The following is a 21,898-nucleotide window of genomic DNA, read 5'->3' on the forward strand; positions in this document are numbered from 1 at the left end:
CATTTATATGTGCTATGAGAGCATATGGCCATCAGTCAATCTGCTAAACATATTTCCACAAAAAACAATAAAGCATAAAATATTGGAACACATATATATAACAACAACACACATTTCAATATAAAATAATGTTCTCTGCTATTAATTCCCATGTATCAGACAACATAGCTGACATGAGAAATGCCAAACATGACAAAGTCTAATCTTGTTCTCTTCCAGTGTGTCAGCTCATCTCAGCCCCTTAAACTCATGCCCACTGAAAATTATCCATGGCAAGTCCAGCCTTCCAGTCGTGACCCTGCTTTCATGTGAACCCATAAAAAAATTGAAGTTTAGCAGTAGGGTTTAGGCTGATCAACCGGGGCTTGGATTTTCAACCATATATTGGGGCTGACTGAACAATTAGTTTGGGTATTTTTGAGATTTATTAACTCCATTATTCCATATAAGTAGGCCAGATAAACCGCTGATTTCATTATATGCATGCAGTTTCATATGCGTTCTGCATAACTCTTCCTTTTTTGGTGGGGAGGGGGGGTCATTTTATGCTGACTGAATTCATATAAAACGAAATTGGAATGTGAATTTCAAAATGCACATTTCAATTTAATATATCTGTAACAGTCAGTTGCCTTCATTGGGTAACTTAGAAAACTAAAGGTTGTGTATGGCGGTTGTTTTGGAAAAAATAGGTGGAATTCACTTCATCTTTGCATAATTAGCTTTGTGTCAAGGGGAGTTTCTTGATTTCGTGAATAAGATATCAATGAGGTGCTTCAGTGAAACCACAGAAGCACAGTAGAACACGCTATCACCAATTAATTGAGATTTAATTAGTTTTTTTTAGTCAACTTTTCAAGGAACACAGTTTGTGTTTTACTGTAGGACTGGCACTTTCACCGATGGGACGGTAGCTGGCAAGTATTTGTTTATAAACCCTACTTGTTTGGGTACAATACTTGAACTAACTTCTATTCAGCAAACAGTGTGAATCCATGCAAAGCCTTTTCCCAAAGTCCTTTTGAAGGCGACAGCCCATTGAAGGAGGAGGAGAAGGGGATTAGCGTCTTCAGCAGCAGTGCATTTCCGAGGGAGCTGATTAGCTCGCATTCATTGTTAAATCGAGCAAAGGAAGGCCCTAGAAGACTGAAAAGAGCCAAATAGGTGGGCCTGGAATAAAACATCCACAGGAAGCCCAACACAGGCTACATGAAGTTTTCCCAACAATATTTTTTTTTCCTCCCGAGATGGCGGCATGAAAAAGGAGATTAGCATACAAAATTAGATGGTAGATGATTTGTGGGGCGACTTGGTTCATGTTTTTCCTCTGTCTCAACAAAGTTAATTAAACTAGTCTTAAACAGTAAAGAAACATCCAAGCGCAAAGCACTGGGAGTGCTTTGAGGATTACTAAAACAGAAAAGGAGGCATGTGTGAAGAAGAAATTGAGAGAGGCGTGAAGGAAGGAAGACTATAATTAAATGCTCTCTTGTTGTCTCTCTGCCCCAGGGTTATGAGACATCAAGCTGAAAAATACAGAAAGAAAAGAGCTATATATATACCAACGAAAAAGAAATCATTAGGTCTTACCAGCAGTCTACACTAAATAATTAGATTTTACAATAAGTGGTATTTATGATATGGACTTTCATTTTTTTTAATACTTAAAATGTAATTATTGTGAAGCACATTTATTTTTCCGAGCACAGGAAATTAGCAGATGATGCTTAACGTCACACAACAACACGTGGCTCAGTTAATTCATGCTAAGATGCATTCAGCTAATCTAAATGGATGAAAACTTTAAAAGAAGATATTATTATGTATCTTTAATTATGTAATAAAAAAAACAGAGAAAGAAACTATCATAGAAAAACAGCACTATAGTATCTGTGCAATAAATAAACAATATACAAAGTGCTTCCTCTTATTTACAGTTCATATACAGTATCAGGGTGAAACTATTGTCAGAATTCTATAATTGATAGAAGCAGACAAGAAACAATTAGGCAAGAACTGATTCTCACGGCAGCTGGAGAAGTGGCTAGATCGTGAATTCAAAACCCCTTTAAAATGAATTCCAAATTCCAAATACATTATCCATCGAAGTACATCCCTGTTGGTGAATGAAAAAGTTATTTACAGCCTTTTGTGCTATATATTGGTTAGATGTGGTCTTCAGTGCTATCTTACAAATATATACGAGAGTAATTGTGAAATAATACAGATCAAATATGCATTTAAAGTCTCCTCCTGGAGATCTACACTCTTAAAAATAATGCTTCCAAAAGGTTTTTTTTTTTGCTTTGTTTTGTTTTTGCAGCAAGGCCATAGTAGAACCATTTTGCTTCCCCAAAGAACATTTCAGTGATCAATTCTTAAAATACCCATAGTTTTCTTAGTATGAAGAACATTTAAAAAATAGATGTTAATGTTTCTTCATGGAACCATATATGTCAATGAAGAACTTTTATTTTTAAGAGTGTAGGTGTTCACTAAAGCATTCAGATGGACGTTTCAGTTCATTCTCAATTTCAGGATGTAAAAACATCTGCTTAACTTCTGGACCACAGTAACAAACACTTCATGGCATCTCTAGTGCTTCTTCTTCAACCGATAGCTTTTCCTACGGCTGGCACTATCGTTCTTGACCCGTTTGGTTCTCTTCACACAGTAGTACTTTGTGACAATTTTGCGGCACTGGTCGCATTTTACAGCGCAACACCAGTGGAATTTGCAGTTGCAGCTAGACACGGTTTCGGCCCTGCGTTCCTCCACAGCCAGACCGCACTCTCCACACAGCCGCTTGCAGCTACGCTTCTCCCATTTGCTCAGATTCTTGCCCTTTCTCAAGCACTCGCGGCCCTCTGTTCCTGGCAAGCCCAGAGTGCGGTTCTCCAAGCAGTAGTCAGGGGAATCCTCCAAGTGCACCAGCTCTTTGCGCGAGATTGAGCTGAAGGTCTCCGCAATCGCGCCGCGGCTGGCTGCACTGTTGCCCGCGCCACGCAACAGGTCCACTTTCACGGCCCTGTGATATTTCTCCTTTAGGTAGTTACCCACCTCTCGAAACTCTGGCAACTGCAGCCAGCAGGTCTGAGTGGTGCAGCTGCCAGACACTCCATGGCACTTGCACGTCCTCTGCATGGTTCCTTTCACTGCCTGGTTGAAGAGAGGATCTCGCGTTAAAGAACTCAGTCATTCATGCATTCTAGAGGCAAATGTTCATGTTTCAAAACATTCTAATTAGGACTGAACTCATCAGTCAAAATATACAATGCGCTCTTTAGTAGGCACCCTATACATCCACTTAAACAAACAGAGGGAAACTGTGAGTTAAGAGGAAGAGGTTCAAGGTTCAAGTCTGGGTTTTCTCTTTTCTTGGTGGTCGTACAATAATTCCTGACTTCGGCTGAAACAAACAGCTGTCTTTTAAAAAGGAACGCCTCTTTTCTCATTCGCTCGCGTAAGACGCAGAATCACGGTTTCACATCGAGCTAGATTGTTCGGCACAGGAAAGGGGTGTATTTATTTTGCATAGCCATTGTCGACATGTTTTCTGTCATAGGCAGACCCAGTGGCAAGTCCATTGAGAAGGAAGTGAAAAAGAATTCTTTCACATTTTTTCAGTTACAATGATGCTCCAGGTGCCAATGAATTGACAAAACCTGCAGACGGGGCACAGACAGGATAAACAAAGAGCACTTGAGCCACATGGCTGTGATCCCCGTGGCTCTCTCAAGTACAACAAAGACTGACATAAATGTAAGATCCTTATTGCAAGAATAAAACTAAACACTTATTTGGGAAGCAACAGAATACAGAACCTTTGCAATGTGTGGACCCCTAGGTCGTCTAATTAAGCTTGCACCACTGATCCCAAGAATCTCAAGTTAAGGCCTTGTCATAAAGGACATTCACAGGCTGTAAATAGGCCCTTCTGGTACAGCGCACACTCTATTGGGAGAACGAGTGGCACCTTGCTTATAGAGCCGTGAATGAAACTCTTGGGTGGTAAGCTATCATTAGAAGCACTGAGAAATGATTCAAAATGACTCAATTTTTTGGCCCTGACCAGCCCAAAAAACTTCATATACCTTGCGTCCTACTTCGTTGTTGTGCAGGTTCATGGCGGCTCGTGCATCCTGTCCAGTTTCCAGAGCATCCACAAACTGCTTGGAGATGGCCTCTCCGAATCCAACATTATCGCTGCAGCCTCCCCATAGCCATCCCTGACCACCTGACATGACAACAGAATTATATTATATTATATTATATTATATTATATTATATTATATTATATTATATTATATTATATTATATTATATTATATATAAATGTGGCATATATAAATGTATATATAAATGTGGCATATACTTTTATAGAACTACTTTTGTTCAGTTTTAACAGCATTTATGAAACAATACTGATTGCTTCAAAAATAATTTGCACTTTTCCTTTTCCTTACAAAAAAACAAAATAAAGATTATGAGAACACACTTAAAATAGAGCCAAATACTGGAGAATTTAAAAGTGAAAATTTGAGGCATTTAAAAATATATTGACATAGAAAGCAGTTATTTTACATTATAATAATATTTCACAGTATTAATAGTATTACTGTTTTCCGATCAGATAAATGCTGCCTTGTTGAACAAAAAAGAATCATTCTGTCTCCAAACTTTTGAATAGTAGTTTATAAATAAATGTACTTGAATTAAAATCCAGGTTTTTTTTTTTTTTAGCTGTAATGTTGTTCTCATCATTCTTGGGATCATTTGGGATTACAGTTAGAAAGTCAGGGAAACAAAAGTTGTTATATTGAATATATCTTTACACAGAAAAGGTTAGTAAGTGATTTTTTCCACATTAAAATTACAGTATATTTAAATGCGCATCACAACATATCCCTTTAATGTTGACTGATTTTCCATCTATTTTGAGATTTAGTTTAGCACCTCTTTGGCCGTTCCTTGTGTCATCACATCCGCAGTTGTCAAAGTCACCGAGGCTACAGTTCCTGGTGAGGGTATACATGACTCCAGCAGAGCTGATGGCATGGAAAAACGCTGTCTCTCTGTTTGCTGTGATTAGAAATAACAGATGAAATAAATATGCTGTGGAAATGAATTTTATTGTCTATGAAATATAATGGCCTAGGCTAATGAAAATACAAGCACTCAACATCACTGATTTTCATTCTCATTAGATGATTTACTCAAATCTTTAGCATCCATCTCAGTAATGATAGCTTTTGACTCTTATTCCCCGTGCTTCAGTAGCGCTGCTGGTCTGCTCTCAGACATTGGTGGTCTGGGGTCGGCACTGGCCTGCGACAGGTCCCCTCTTTGGCACTTAAGGAATGCCTAATGAAAGGGGTCTGAGGTAAACCTTTGACCCACACCCTTTGACTCGAGAGGGCGTCCATTTCACTCACTCACTCTGGTGCACAATATACTCTTTGGTGGCTTTTCAATTTGCCTATTAACAGACCAGGTTTAATTGACTCAAGAATGCAGTGTTCAGGCACATCAACATTGGGAGATGGTTCTCTGTGGTTTAAACAGGATTGTTGTGTTTGTTTTAAGTGATGTATCTGTGATCGATACAGATGGGATTTGACACACAGTATGCATAACACACACTCTTGTACTTTTATTCTATTAAAATATATGTATTTAACCTGAAAGCATGATATACATAAAACATGGATAGAGCACAGGTCATAGTTCTCACCGCTTCTGAGTCCACTGTGGGTGGAGAGCTGAAGAGTCCTCTCTGGGCAGTTCCAGCGGTCCCACGCAAACTGATATTTGCACTCTTCAATCCCACTCTGAGCTCCTGCGGCCACACTGCTGGAGTAGATCAAGTAGGCCTGAAATAATGCAAACCACACCAAAAAGATTTGGGATGAAATACAGGCTCAATATCACGTGTTTACAAAACACACTGTAACTAAAACTATTGATAATATTAGATTTAATTCTCAGCCTGCACTGTTCGTATAAAAATGCACCTGTATGTTACAAAAAAAAATTATAAAGCTGTAAAATGACACCATTATGTCTATTTAAATCATTTTAGAAGTTGTATTAAAGTTGCAAATATTAACAAACGTTTCCCTGTGGTTCTACAATGTAAAATTATTGTTTGCTGTACATTCAATTAATAAATTATATGCTGAAAAAGGGGATTTATAGTTAATTAAAGAAAAAGAAACACTTTTTGTAATTTGAAATAAAAATATTAATTAAAAGGTGTATATATATATATATATATATATATATATATATATATATATATATATATATATATATATATATATATATATATAAACCTTTTAATATTTCTCATTTTAAACTAGTTTCACTTGATGTACTAAAATAACTAAAACTGAAATAATAATAAAAACTATGTAGACATATTGAAAATCAAAGGCTAATAAAAAATTATAAAAACAAAAATACTGAAACTTCAACAAAAGTTACATAAAAAATCATAAAAAAATAATAAAATTATCTAACTGATACTAAAATAATGCTTAAAAAGAGCACCAAAATGACACCATTACTTCTGTTACAAATAGGGTAAACGTTTCCCTATGGTTCCCAAGTGGTGTAAAATGTATGTTTGCTGTATATTCATTTATACAATTATTTATTTAAAAATAATAATAATAATAATAATAATAATAATAATAATGATAATAGCTTAAAAATGATAGCATTATTCCTTAAATAATTTTACAATTAATATTTAAGTTTTAAATATTATAAATATTGGGGTACATTTTTTTTCCTGGTTCCACAAGAAATGCACACAAAAAGTAAACAAAAAGGGTCTATGTGGCTGTGAAACTGTGGTTTATACAATCTAATATGTCTCAAGTGGTTTAGAAGAGAGAGCACCACAAGTGCTCTCATAGGCGGCTGGGTTGCTAATGATGACCACCCACCAAAGGCCCCTTCCCTTGCCACTCAGTAAAAGTCCTCACAACTTCACATAGTGAATGAACTGAAGTGTGTGAAAGCTATATGGTCCAGTCCACCCCAAGCAGCAAGTAATACCTAATCCACAGAAGATACATGTTCAAGAAATACAGCACCTGTGCTGCTATCAGCTTTTAATTCTCCACTTGCTTGCATTGTGATCACAGGGTCACCGTCAAACATTAACTACCCGAATCCATTAATGAGTTTGACTTTTTGAAGTTTCTCTCTCCTGATAAAGATCAGCAAAGCAGATCAAAAGATGTTGGCTTACCTTTGGGCCAGTCATCAGGAAATTATTCACTGACCTGGAAGACAGAGCAGCCTAATAAGTCAGCTGACCCATAACTTGTATACATTCCATATGAAATTACAAGTAAAGCTTCACATTGATAAAAAATCATTTTTTAAAATCATTTTATCTAATTACATAGTTTACTGATCTCAACCACATGTTCATATGGAAATTACAGTCTCAAAATAAAAGGTTTCATTGGAGTTTCATACACACATACACACACACACACACATACAATACATACATACATACATACATATATATACACACACACACATACATTGTGTACACACATACATTCATACAAATTTTCTTTGTATAATTAAAAGTTTATAAATGAGAACACAGCGTTTCGCTTTTTTTCCTCTAACCAATGAAACGAGGCTCAACGCGTCTTTATGGGAACTGATGAGCTGGAGTGTCTGTTTCATTCCGACTTTTTTAATCCAGACAGAGATCCAGAGATAAACACAGAATGTAAACGCTCGATATAAATATGCTACATTTAGCATCAACATCGTCTGCTTAAAGAACAATAAAACGCTGAACTCACCAACTGCAGCAAGACTTCATGTGAGCCATCAGGATGAAAGCGTAATAATAAACCTCCAAATGCATGAACATCCTGAGAAAGGCGACTGGCAGACTCTTCACCTTGTAAAGCAGAGGGGTCTGCAAGAGCTCTATATAACCTACATCCAGGATTCAGAGGCTGGGGGTCTCATGTGTGAGCCAAGGGGGTTCTGAAATGGAGCTCCTCTCATCCCAACAAGAGATTATCTGCTTAATTAAAGATTTTCCCTTTTCTTACTCGTTCAGCCAATCAGAACTATTGTACCAGAGAGAGATTGAAATGATCAAAAGGGCACCCTGGGCTCCTCCAGGACAAATAGCTGGAAAGAGCTCCCTGCGTGCTAACAGTTGGAGTGAATTAATATGAAATTAGGATGGCATCTCTAAGGTTGTGCCTTAAAACTCAATTTCAAGAGCTGCATTAAAGGGTTTGATAGGCTACAGTAGTGGCTGATCAAACTCAGGGATTACTGATATTATCTGCTGGATCAAAAGACATGTTCTTTGTAGCGTTTTGAGGAGTTAAGTTATACTATTATAAGCATAGATTTAATCTACCAATTTAGCCAGGATCCGCTATAGCCACGTTTAAATACGACAAAGAAAGGCTAATAAATTGGATTCAGTAAAAATAGTTTAAACATTTATTGGAATAAATAAATTTCGCTGATTCCGTTAAATTTATTATTTCAAAGCAGCTAAACTTAACCCATGCGCGCGATGAGTTTAATTAGATTCAAATAAACAGCAGGAATTAGGCTATGCCATTTTTTAGAGTGTTGTTTTACCTTTTCTCTCAGTTTAGTCCTTAGCTGACCCTTCATGACCTTTAGGTTCTGCATCTTTGACGTCCGCGTATCTTCTCGTGTGCAAATTAGGATTAGGAAAGTTATTTGGGAGATTCCAGAGGGATGTTTCTGAAAGGCTTTCATGAGATTGATGTAAAACGAATTTGCCGCCGTAAAAAGATTTCTAAATTAATTTCTAAATCCCGTTTGGTCTATTTGAATGGGAGTAGATTATAGGCTACTGTAGTAAAAATCTAAAAGAAACGTTCCAAAAAGAAATATTCTTTATTTTAAAACGATGCGCAATCATCGACTAAATAGGCTACTATAAAGAATAAAGAATTTTATTCTTTCGCAGCTGAAATATAGTTAAATCTACTAATTAAAAATCAGGAATTTATTAATAGGCCTAGAGGTTCAGATTTCAATAAATAAATACATATCTATCTGTCTGTCTATCTATCTATCTGTCTGTCTATCTATCTATCTATCTATCTATCTATCTATCTATTTTTGGGTGGGATAAATTAGGGTTACATACAAAATCATAACTCAAATCCAGTCAAAATAATATATATATATAAAAAAAAAAAACATTTTTCACGATTTCTTTACCGCTGTCATTTTCATGCACGAGGGACCGTTTACATCATCGGATAAATCGCACAGAGTAAACTGTAGCTATTTTTGCATTATTTTTTTTTAAACTGACATGGTGTTCTCACAAACTTATGAATATAAACTGTGGTCAGCGATATAAAAGAAGGTTTGCTGAGACTACATTTTCAGACATACACACATTTTATTCAATTAAGAAAAGATTAATATGGATTCATAAAACTCACGGTACAATTCGGAAAACTCTTCCACTTATTGAAATATTGGTTTATGGTACATGAAACATCATTCCTTGAAACTGTGCCCATTAAAACTCTCCGACATCAAAGGTCAACACTGTATAAATAATTTTGTTGAAATATACAGTGTCAATTTGTGTTTCCTTCTTAAACATGGGTGTATATACATATATAAAACATTTAGTGAGAGTATATATATATATATATATATATATATATATATATATATATATATATATATATATATATATATATATATATATATATAGCATTTGAAAAAATGCATACCCATATCAACCTGTCAAACATTTATGAGAAAAAAAAAATAGGCCTACAGGTATATAGGGAGCTACAGGTGATCGTTCATTTGTCACAGAAGAGCCAAGAAAAGAGCCCATCCTGAATGATTTCATAAAACTTCATAAATTTGAAATAATTTTTCTGATGCTATACATAATCTTTGTATTTTCAATTTTTGAGTCTAACCCCAAATCTGAAGGTATAAAGGAAAAGGGCAAGATGATATCTGATGAAGACAATTCAACTTTCCAATCCTTTGATTATTTTACAAGAACAAATACATGTCCTATAATAAATCCACTAGAACAAGTGTACACCTTAATACTTTTACCTCAAAAGTCAAATTTATTTCAAATGTTGTTTTTATTTTATTTTTATTTTTTTGGTTAATTATTTTTTCATAATACTTTGAATAGTCCTTTGATACTTTAATATATTTGTAATTAGAAAAGAGTTCACTTTTTTACAGAACCACAAGAGTCCTAGGAAACCAGATAAAGAGCTATGCAACATGGAAAATGATCATTAAGAAATTAAACTGAATTGCTCATTTTCCTTTAGGGAATTCTTCATTATAAGCACCACTGCTCTGAGGACGTTCGCACTGGCATGTAAAATATTTTCTTTAAAAATAAATTAAAATAAATAAGTGCAAAGTGCAAATGCAAAATTAAATATTTTATGAATAAAGCCAGAAAATGCATTTCCATGCATACTGTCAAAACTAACAAACCCATTCTAAACAAAACTAACCGCAGTTATATAAAGTCAACATTTTAACTCAATCAAGAACTATTTTCCCATGGATTTTCTGTGGCATAGTCTTATATTTGACTACATATACTGACCTATAAATAAGTCTTTTGGTGGTCATTAAAGTTTTTTCAGTTTTAAATGGAAATCAGCTTTTATCATTTCAGAAATATAAAAAAAAAATAAAAAAAATAAAAAAAAATAAAAAGGTGCCAGCATATTAATAGTATGTCATCTTAATTTTACAGCTTGCATAGCACACTGGAATGATATTTTTAAATTAGAACAATAACTTCTAATTTAAGCCAGAGAAAACATGGGTCAACCTATTCATGAGAGAGGGCTGTAATGAGGCACATAGCTGTTTAACTAGTGAAGTACCATCTCTTGCCTCTTGAGGCAGACTGAGAAATAATTATCCTCCCAATCCATGGCCTTTACAATCTCCGAAAATAATACCCCACAGTCCAATACACTTCATGAAAAGGAAATAATTCTTAAGAACACATATTAGTCCAACACACTCTAGAGATTTTATTTAAAATGAGAGTGTATATAGATCAATCTTCAATGCTCACTACGAAATGCTGCAAATGCTTTTGTATATGTTGTCTTATAACTTTTTTTTTGTTTGTTTTCTGATATGTACTGAACAAATCAACCACTTTTGTGGCTGCCATCACCGGTGCGTTTAACACGGGCCATGATAGTCTCCCGAGTTACCCTCCTGCAATCCTTGGCCAGTCCAAAGAAACACATGAGATCTATAAATGCTTTGGTCACGTTCAGCCGACTGCCAAACTCACTTGTAGCATAATCATGGGGGAATGTGTGATGATAGTTGTGAAATCCTTCACCTGAAAATAAATGTATATATTTTCCAATCAGTACATATAAAATTTCAAATTAATTTTGTTCTTCTTATTCATCAATAATCCTGAAAAGAAAATTAAACAAACTTAAAAAAAACAGTGTATATATAAAAACTTATATTTAAAATATTTGATGGTATAACAGTTTTAACTGTATTTTTTATCAAATAAATGCAGCCTTGGTGATCTTAAAGGGATAGTTCACCCAGAAATGAAAAAAAAATAGCCCATGATTTACTCACCCTCAGGGCATCCTAGGTTTATCTGACAGTCCTCTTTCAGATGAACAAAGTCGCAGAGTCATTTTTTTTTTATTATTATTATTGTTGTTCTCGTCAGTGTGTGAGTTGGAAGCGAAGTATAAGTCTAGCAAAAATATTTTCACTCACTGACCACTCTGACTGAGCGCTTCTGAGTTACACTCTCCATCAAGCGATCTGTGCTATATTCATTTCATCTCAATGGATGCTCAGCGCAACTGCATTTGATGTACCGTAAACTCTAGTGCATTGGCGCATGACTGACCATCGTTTTGGTGAGAGCAGAGAGAGTGAGAGAGTCTTACATGCATGCAGAATTGCCGCGCAACATGTAAACGATATTCTCTGTTGTATTTTCCTGTCAAAATTACAAAGTTCCTTTGAATTTTTTCAGCTTTTAAGAACTGCTGGGTTTGCAATCTCATTGGCTGGTGCTCATCTATTATCATCCATTTTGATTTCAGTGAATCAGTTCGAGTGAACGCACACAACCTGATTAATATTCATGAATTCAGCGGCTCGGTTATCCTACAGTAAGTGCTTTTTATACTGTTCTTATTAGCAAAATTCATATTATTATTGTTATCGTATCAATATTATTGTTATTTTTTACCCTTTTTTTTTTTACAGAGACAATGAATGACCCTAAAAAGCACCACCACCAGTCCTAAATTCAGTTAAAATGTCTATGCATTTATACATGGTTACCAAGTTTTAATTATAATTGCTCAAGTTCTATCATTAAATAATACTTGATTACCCTAATATCATATTATAATGTTTGACTGACTCATGTTAAGAGTGTACTTTTGAGTATTTAAAAAGTTGTGATTATATATATATATATATATATTAGGGGTGTAACGGTTCACAAAATTCACGGTTCGGTTCGATACGATACACTGATGTCACGGTTCGGTTCGGTTCGGTTCGATACGTTTTAGATACAGCAAAATGTAAAAACATCTCAACTTTTCAGAATGCCGCAAGCGCACCGCGGGTCATGTGACAAGAACCAACCAATCAGCTTCATCCTTTCCCGTAACAACGTTGAGAGCTCAGCCAAGATGAAGGAACAGCTGATCATAGTTGTATATGGATTGCAATTTTGAAATAAATTCAGTAGCAGAGCTACTGCAAGCGATTTTTAGAGCTGCAAATCCATTTATCCTTCGCTGAAATTTCCGCGTCTCATGGAGAGAGCACGTCATTGTTGCTTAGCAAAGACAGACGCCTCAGGAGAAAGACGCGCTTAGCGTTTTCCATGCGTTTTTAGGCACGATATGTGAACGGCCCCTAAGGCGCTCGCTCACTCAGCACGCGCTGAAGGCTCGTTGCAAAATGTCTAATGCATTTAACAGACCAGAAATATAAGATCCTAAAATAACCAACAGGTCTGGTGTTTGGGTTGGATTCCCTGTAAGCTACTAGTGTCTAAATGCTGCAGGGATAGTTTGCTGCGTGCATGTTTCTCCTTTTTTTCGTCTTTTCCCAGATAGTACTGACGCATATATCCCAGATATTCTCGCTGGCGTTTTTTTTTTTTTTTTTTTTTTTCCCGCTGGTGTACCCTGTCATGTTGCAGATGCGACATACCGTTGTTTTTTTATCCACCACTCTCTTGCCATCACCATTATAGCTTAAAGGGAATCCAAAGTGCACCCAAACACCAGACCTGTTGGTTATTGGAGGATCTTCTCATTTCTAGTCTGTTAAACACATTGGCTATTTTGCAACGAGCCTTCAGCGCGTACTGAGTGAGCGAGCGCCTGCTGAGTAGCCTAACATAAACATATAAGATGGTGTTTTTTTCTTCTTCGGGAGTGTCAGGGGCGTTGCCTGTTACGTTGTTTGGGTTATTGGGCTACCTTGTTGAACGCATATCATTATATTTCTTTCTCTCTCTTTTTTTTTTTTTTCAAATATAATTAATTACTCCAACGAACCGTTCGGTATACATAATGCGTACCGCGTACCGAACCGAAAGCGTCGTACCGAACGGTTCAATACGAATACGCGTATCGTTACACCCCTAATATATATATATATATATATCAGTCAGGTGAGTAAACTAAAACAAATTACTAGCCAATGGCGATTCAATTGCCAAGGTGTCCCTAGAGGGTTGGGTTAACTCTTAATTTATAAAGAAATGGTCAGTAATAGGTAATGCGTGAAACTGTAAATAATTACATATTATTCCGAATTTGGAATGCATTTTAAGAATACTATTCCCATCCACTGTTCAAAATTCATAACACAGCTGTATGCTGCTTGAAAGACTTGTGTGCGCTCTGATGTAAACAAGCATGCATGAGAAGCACATGGGGGAACAGCGTGAGAGAAGTGCTGAATGAAAGGACATTCACTCTCTGACAGCAGATGGCGATAAACTGTAGAAAATGTAGCCTTTACCCTGGAAACCCCATAAATAAAGCAGCTGCCCTACTTTCTAAAACATATTTAAATAATTTTAAATAGCCATTCAGATTAGTGTATTTTATGATGTTCATCACAGCACCAAATACTTAAATATTTAGATTTAATAGGCTATTTATTTTCAAACTTTTTTTTCTTTTTAATCTGGACTACAACAAGTTCTAGATATTGTTTGAAAGTGTTTTGATTCGTTATTGTTCATTCACACTTTACATTAGGGCTTCATTAGTTAACATTAGTTAATTCATTAGTTAACATAAACTGCCAATGAAATTTTTTTCTGAACATTCATAATCTTATTCCAATATATAACACATATATAACTGTGTTATTTAATGAGCAAACTAAGATTTAGTATTAAAGTATTTTTTTAACAACGATTAATAACTTCTGTATCAAATGTATCTATTGCTCATTGTGAATGTTAATCCATTAACTAAGGTTAACTAATGAGGTCTTATTGTAAAGTGGTACCTGGTCTTTATAGTTCTTTTGCACTTTAATCTGTTTAAAACTTTTAACTTTTTATATATTTCTGTATTGCTTTATTGTATTTAAATGTTCAGTTATTTTTGTTATAAGACAATAGTAATTTAACCTGTTATACTGTGTTATGACCACTTTTTTTAAACTAAATCGCAACAGGAAAATTTGATACCGTCATATCCCTATAAAGAATGTCTTTGGATTTGAGTCTTTAGTCTTTGTAACTTTACAGATCTTCTATGCTCCAAGAACTTGTAACACTCCAAAGAGAAAGGAAAATTTTAAATCATGTCATATGACCCCTTTAAGCTACTGGAAGTTTATTATTATTTATTTTTAAAAATCTATATTTTTCTTACACTAACGCATTTTGCTTCAGAAAGTCTTTATTAAAGGGTTCATTTTCCACAAGTTGATAAGATTCTTTAGGGTCTTAATGAAAAGTCTGTAACATAGTTTGGTTAAAATTTCTCAATGGTAGTGTAAAACTACAACTTTTTTCCCCTGTAAAGAACCTCTCTTTTCAGAGCAATCGGTTTCGTAGCATTTTCCTTTAAATGTTAATGAGCTCTGCTGATCCCGCCCCTCTCTTCCAGTCACTTTCTAATGGACTGTTTACTTTAGCTGCATTCATCTGAAACTAGCACATTATTAAAAAAGGCAATTTGCAAAGATTTAAAAACCTTATATTAATTTCTTCTGTTGGTGAAGTTGGATCACCAATGATTCACGTGAATATAGACACATTTAGGTAGATCAGGCTGCATTCCCTTCAAAAACAAATGTAATCCACTGCATCTTCAGCAGCTCAGATTTCAGGTGTAAATGAAAACTGCTGTGTTCATTATTACATCCAATAAAAAAAAAACTCAATCACTTAAGAGTCATTCTTGTCTACATCTGCTCCGGTGGTGAAACAATGGTGGACTGATAATAGCTCACTCAGGGTGGGTCTAAGGTAAGACACCAGTCCAGTCTGTGCTGAAACGCTACTGTCAATCAAACTATTGTGGGAGGGGCATCTGAGATTGTTTTGATTTAAGAATGGCAAATTTTTTTAAAGCTGCAGTAGGTAAAAATATATTTTTTACATATTTGTTACACCTGTCATTACGTCCTGACAGTAGAATATGAGATAGATAATCTGTGAAAAAAAATCAAGCTCCTCTGGCTCCTCCCAGTGGTCCTATTGCCATTTGCAGAAATCCATCGCTCCCGGTAATAAACAACCAATCAGAGCTGCAGTCTGTAACTTTGTTTGTGTTCAAAATGTAGAAAAATGTATATAATAAGCGAGTACATCATGAATCCGTTTTCCAAACCGTGTTTTTAGCTTGTCCTGAATCACTAGGGTACATCTATAATAAGTGTTTATATTCTGACTATTTTAGATTGCTTCGGGGGTACCGCGGCGGAGTAACCCAGTACCTTTGTGATTCTTCATAGACATAAACAGAGAGAAGTAGCTCCGGCTACAATGTTCTTCCACAAGACGCAAGCAGTTCTGTTTATTAACTGCTAGAGCGTCAAAAGTTCCCTACCGCAGCTTTAACTAGACTAATAAAAACATTGGGTGGATTATTATCATTATATGCATGGTTGTGTACACACACTGCAAACACACATTTCAGTTCAAACAACTTGTAAAAGCGCATGTAGCATTAAACACCCCTTTAACACTGAGGGTGAGTAAATCATGGGCTAATTTTCATCTCTTTAAAAGGCTACTTTCAAAACAATAAAAAATCTTGCCAACCTCAAACTTTTGAAGGGTACTGTATGTACATGCTGTTGCTCTGTTTAGTTTACTTGTGCATTCATGTACAATATCTTGCATTATTCGTGTGACTAAATGTGTTTTTACAGCTTTAATAATATTGATATTATTTTACAAATTAATATATTTTATTTTAAAATACATAGAGCAGTTTAACGGCTTCTGTATTTATATATATATATATATTATTTATTATTTAATAAATAAATGTAAAAACTAGATGATTTAAACATAAATTAACATATATTCTAATAAATAAATAAAAATACATTGTTCTTACCAATGGCACTGAAGGCAACAAACTTGTTCTCTCTGGGATTGATGTTGTGGTCATAGGGCCTCATTCCCCACATGTGAGCTGCACTGTTGACCAGCCAGGTCGCATTAAGGACCACAGTATATCTCATCAGACAAGGGACTAAGTAACTGGTCAAAAGACTCTCTTCCCAAAAGAACCAAGGTACAAATGTGGGGATGAGAAAGCACATCACCACCACAGATAACTTGTAATGCCTAAGGACAGAAAAATGACAGATAAAAAAAAAAAAAAAATCCTATTGTCATTTTATCACTGTTGTACATGATGACATGGTGACATGTTCTCCTTATGCTGACTAACCAGTTATTCTCCCACTATCTTATCTAGCAATCCTTTGAAATGTTCTTTGAGGGTTAGTTCACCCAAAAATGAAAAATAGGCTGCGTTTTACTCACCCTCGAGGCATCCTAGGTGTATATGACTTCCATCTTTTAGATGAATCCAGTCAGAGTTATATTAAAAATTGTCTTTGATCTTTCAAGCTCTCTCATTGCAGTCAGCAGGTGTTGCAGTGTTTCAGTCCAAATGAAATCGCCCATCCATTAAAAAGTGTCTCACACAGCCCCCGAGGGGTGAAACAAAGGCCTTCTGTAGTGAATCAATGCATTACTGTAAGAAAAATATCCATATTCATAACATAATAATCACTTGAATCTAGCTTGCGCCAACAATTGTACACAGAAGAAGTTCCGGGAGCGTGATGTATGAGGTCAGCGTTGCACATAAGTCTTGTCAAAACCAATGTTTGTTAACAGGATCAAAGGAAGCAAAGTTTTCTTACTTTAGAAAAGGAAAACCAGTCTCCTCTTGGCTTATATCGAAATCCCCTGACTTTCTTCTTAACAAATCCTCATCTTGTACTTCTAATTAATGACCATTGTTTTGTTTTGATCTCTCCGCTGCGTTTCTGCGTGCATCACTTATGAGTGGCGTATGCACACAGCTGACCTCATACATCAATCACCGGAATTGCTTTGTTTTACAACAGTGAGCACAAGCTAAATTCAAGTGATTATTACGTTTTGAATATGCAGAAACCTTGGATATTTTTCTTACAAAAAATGCAACAATTCGCTTCAGGAGGCATTTGTTCACTCCTTGGAGCCGCGTGAGACACTTTTTTATGATTGGGTGCTATTTATTGAACTTCTTTTGGACTGAAGCAATGCAACATCCACTGACTGCAATGAGAGAGCTTGAAAGATCAGACAATTTTTAATATAACTCCAAATGGATTCATCTAAAAGATGAAAGTCATATACACCTAGGATGCCTCAAGGGTGAATAAAGAAAACTCAGACAAATTTTCATTTGTGGGTGAACTAACCCTTTAAACTCTTATCAAGAAGCTCAGGACTTTTGTTGGATGTCATTCAAAGTGATGGGAAGGAATATTGAATATTCCACACTAACTAGTGCTAAATATGGGACCTGGTACAAATGACAGCTCCTAATTGCGGGATCACAGGTGTAATGAATATTTTAACTAATACACCCTATATTTTTTAATTGTCATGTATTCCTGTGGTACTAACACTGAACTTTCAGCAGCCATTACTCCAGTCTTCAGAGTCACGTGATCCTTCAAGAAATCATTTGTGCTCAAGAAACATTTATTATTATTATCAATATTGAAACTGCTTTTTTTCTAAATAACAGAATTAATTTTAACATTGGAATATTCTGTAACAATATGAATGTTTTTCTGTCACTTTCGATCGATTTAATGCATCCTTGCCTGAATAAAAATATTAATAAAAAATAAAATTTGACATACCCCAAACATTTATATGGTGGTGTAGGTGAGAAGATTATGAAACTTATTATATTATGAAATATCACAATTTCCCAACTGACCTCCTCTGAAACATTACGACCCCATCTGCTTTTAGGTCAGCCAGCTCCAGTTTGCGTCCTTTCTCAATAACTTCTGGGTGTTTGCGGACCAGCAGCCAGCCGATGTGAGAGAAGAAGAAACCTCTGTGGGCATTGTGCGGGTCCGCATCAGTCTCAGAAAACTTGTGATGGACACGGTGGTCTCTGGCCCACTCATAGATTATCATTCTAAATGGATATATATAAATTATTATTGTCATTGCATAGTATACCCGCCATGACTCACATTGAGTAATATTAAATAAAAAAATTTGAAAATTTTACATATGGTAGTGTAGGTGAAACATTTATCAAACTTATTAGGTGAGAAGATTTATCCTCTTAAACATTACGACCCCATTATGAAATATCCAAGTTTGCCCACTGTCCTCTGAAACATTCGAATCTGCTTTTAGGTCACCAGCTCCAGTTTGCGTCCTTTCTCAATAACTTCTGGGATGTTTGCGGACCAGCAGCCAGCCGATGTGAGAGAAGAAGAAACCTTGTGGGCATGTGGGGTCCGCATCAGTCTCAGAAAACTTGTGATGGACACGGTGGTCTCTGGCCCACTCATAGATATCATTCTAAATGGATATATATAAATTATTATTGTCATTGCATAGTATACCTGCCATACTCAACATTGAGTACAAGTGAGTGAAAGGTGATAATGAAACTGTAATATGATATTCATTTTGTACAGTACAGAATAGTGTGTGTGTGTGTGTACTATATACATATACACATACTACATATTAGCCCAAATCTTTAACCACTATTCCATCTGAGCTACAATAATGTTTCTGCATTATTAAATGTGAAAGATTGATTCATCCACTTAAAAAAAAATGTTTTACCTGAAAAGCCATAGAGTTTGCAGTTGCTAGGAAGATTCGTAATGGCAATGAGGCTTTGTAGGACCTGTGGCTCCAAAGGCGATGGGCGCCGGCGGTTATTCCTAGAGCGCTTACCATGAAACACACTCCCGCTGTCACATTAAGAGAGAAAACAGAGCAGAATGTTTAAAAACAAATTAGTCTGAACTACACACAGCTTGCATAGTGTGTAACTGTAAGTGCACCCTTGGTTCGCTCTATAAGAGGACAAAATGTCTCGCTGTGTGTTGACAGACAAGGCTGCAAGGGATGTGGGATACTAGGCCACAGACTGTGAATAAAGGCACACTGTTATGACCCGGCTCAATTTACAATGGAGAGCCTTTTTCAACAGCAATTGTTCTTTGTTCACCAGGGTACAATATTTTGCGGCGATGTGACTCCAAAACTGTACACAACAGAGGAGCACGTTTATAGCTTTTGGTAGGATTTCAAATTATACACAGGACTGTCTCGCTGTCACACTTGCACACACGCATGCTTACAAAACACTTTTAACATTGAGCTACATAACAAATTTAGCTGAGACAAAGTGGCCTGACATTTTTCGCTTTTCAAAAAAAAATATGACACAGTAATTGATAATATCTGAGAATAGTAATCACAACTTTGAATCTTTAAGGGAAGAACACCTCCACCCTTATGAGAGGAAATACCTGCAAAACAAGAAAGCGAAACTGTGGAGTGTTGCTGAGTTTTACCAATTATATATGAGCAATAGGGGTTATATTAAATTACATTTATGCATTTAGCAGACGCTTTACATTGCATTCAGGCTATCAATTTTGACCTATCATGTGTTCCCTGGGAATTGAACCCTCAACTTTGTGGAAGCTTGATCACGCAATGCTCTACCACTTGAGCTACAGGAACACTACATAAAAACATACATAACCACCATACACCACACATACCTTCTGACAGCAAACGTTGCATGGCAGTATAAAAGAGATTAAAAATGTACATGATAAAAAAAAAATATTTTCAGCTAATGCCATGTCTGATTTATAGATTGATTCATAATCAGGTCAATGGATGTAGAAAAAAACTGAACTGATATAGCCTAATACAAATCAGCAGGATTCCTGTTCCTGTTTAATTTGATATATTTTGATATATAAAATACACACTAATTAATCGATTTCCAATGTATTTCACGAAGACTGCACAAAATAGACATTCAGTGAACATAAACGTGAAATTAACTTTACATGTATTCAAAGTCTACATCTGTCTTAATTAATATGATTAAAATATCTACCCACAGTAGATCAAAACCCGTAATTGCAAACATTACAACATTATGCAGTCTCATATACATAAACAATCGCCATAAAATAAAAAAGGTCAAAAACGTCAGTCCGTTCAGAATTAGCAGTCACATACTCACTCCAGATCAGCGTTAAGGAAGAGACAAATGGAAGAATCGTCAGACCATAAAGAGCTCCTAGGTGCAATAGGGACATTAATATAACGTTTCTCCAAACGATTTGGACAGGGGGTTTTGGGCCCGGTTTCTCCTCGTATGAATCGTCATAAACATCCTCTGTTATCGTCGTTTCGGCCATTTCTTTCATGCTCGTTATTGTCTCCTGTCAAGAGAACGAGTCGATTATATTTCCACGACCATCAACAAAGAAAAGCCACCTGTCACTCCAGTTAGCATTATTCTAAAAGACAAAGCCCTCATGCAACGAATACATTCAATTCTGCACAAAATGGGTGTGACATCTGTCTCAAAGGCACGCTGGAATAAAGCCGCATCCGCGCATCTGCTTACCTTGTTTGCGATGCAACTATAAAGAATTATAGCAATTTGATTCGATGCTAGCAGGCAGGTTCCCCAGTCAAGTGGTTTAATTTTCAAGTTTTTGCGTGTCTACGCCTCTGATTTCGTTGCAAATGATGCAATTGGGCGAGGCTGAGAGGATGCCATCTAGCCCTACCAGTTTCATTGGTTGCCTGGTTATCTGATGCTTATGTTGTGGACGCCATGTACGCTGGGCTTTAACAGGCAACACTTCATCCGTTTACTCTCACAGTGTGTGATGCAGATCACATCACATCTGTACAAAGCTTGTCTCTTTTAATATACATGTGTTAATTAGAAAATGCAAGCCTTTGCACTTCTATCACAAATATATCTCAAGTCAATTGTTGTCTGTGAATGGGGTTACTGTATCTCACAATGCTGTAAATAAAAATGCAAACCTTTCAGCGGGCTATTTTAAAAGAATAACAGTTTGGTTGTTTTTTTGTTTGTTACTAGTCTAAACAAGCAGCATACTGTAGGCGTACTGGTGAACATACGCTATTTTCTGAAGAGCTGCATATGTTACAAAGAGGAAATAAGGATCCTTGAGTGCTAAAATGACAAGAAGTCTGTAGTTCATCAAACAGGGAAGTTCTTGTGGGCTAC

General features: G+C 35.9%; 1 protein-coding gene and 1 pseudogene across 1 annotated transcript; both read right to left on the minus strand.

Moving 5' to 3' along the window:
• Positions 1-2,405: 2,405 nt before the first annotated feature.
• Positions 2,406-8,912, minus strand: LOC113096519 (protein Wnt-8b-like). Its single transcript, XM_026261945.1, has 6 exons — positions 7,838-8,912; positions 7,261-7,294; positions 5,734-5,872; positions 4,956-5,081; positions 4,095-4,237; positions 2,406-3,159 (listed from the first exon to the last, which is right to left on the minus strand). Exons 1-6 carry the CDS (start codon positions 7,906-7,908, stop codon positions 2,596-2,598), a joined length of 1,077 nt encoding a protein of 358 aa, XP_026117730.1. The 5' UTR covers positions 7,909-8,912; the 3' UTR covers positions 2,406-2,595.
• A 2,157-nt stretch (positions 8,913-11,069) lies between these two features.
• Positions 11,070-21,501, minus strand: LOC113096518 (acyl-CoA desaturase-like; annotated as a pseudogene).
• Between the last annotated feature and the right edge of the window lie 397 nt (positions 21,502-21,898).

This window comes from Carassius auratus, unplaced genomic scaffold, assembly GCF_003368295.1.
Source record: "Carassius auratus strain Wakin unplaced genomic scaffold, ASM336829v1 scaf_tig00215963, whole genome shotgun sequence".
Classification (NCBI taxonomy): Eukaryota; Metazoa; Chordata; class Actinopteri; order Cypriniformes; family Cyprinidae; genus Carassius; species Carassius auratus.

Coding starts and splice junctions, on each gene's coding strand:
- LOC113096519 (XM_026261945.1), bottom strand. CDS start 7,908: ATGTTCATGCATTTGGAGGTTTATTATTACGCTTTCATCCTGATGGCT. Junction 5,873..7,260: donor TCCTGATGACTGGCCCAAAG/GTAAGCCAACAT, acceptor GCATTATTTCAG/GCCTACTTGATCTACTCCAG. Junction 4,238..4,955: donor CACAAGGAACGGCCAAAGAG/GTGCTAAACTAA, acceptor TTGTCATGTCAG/GTGGTCAGGGATGGCTATGG.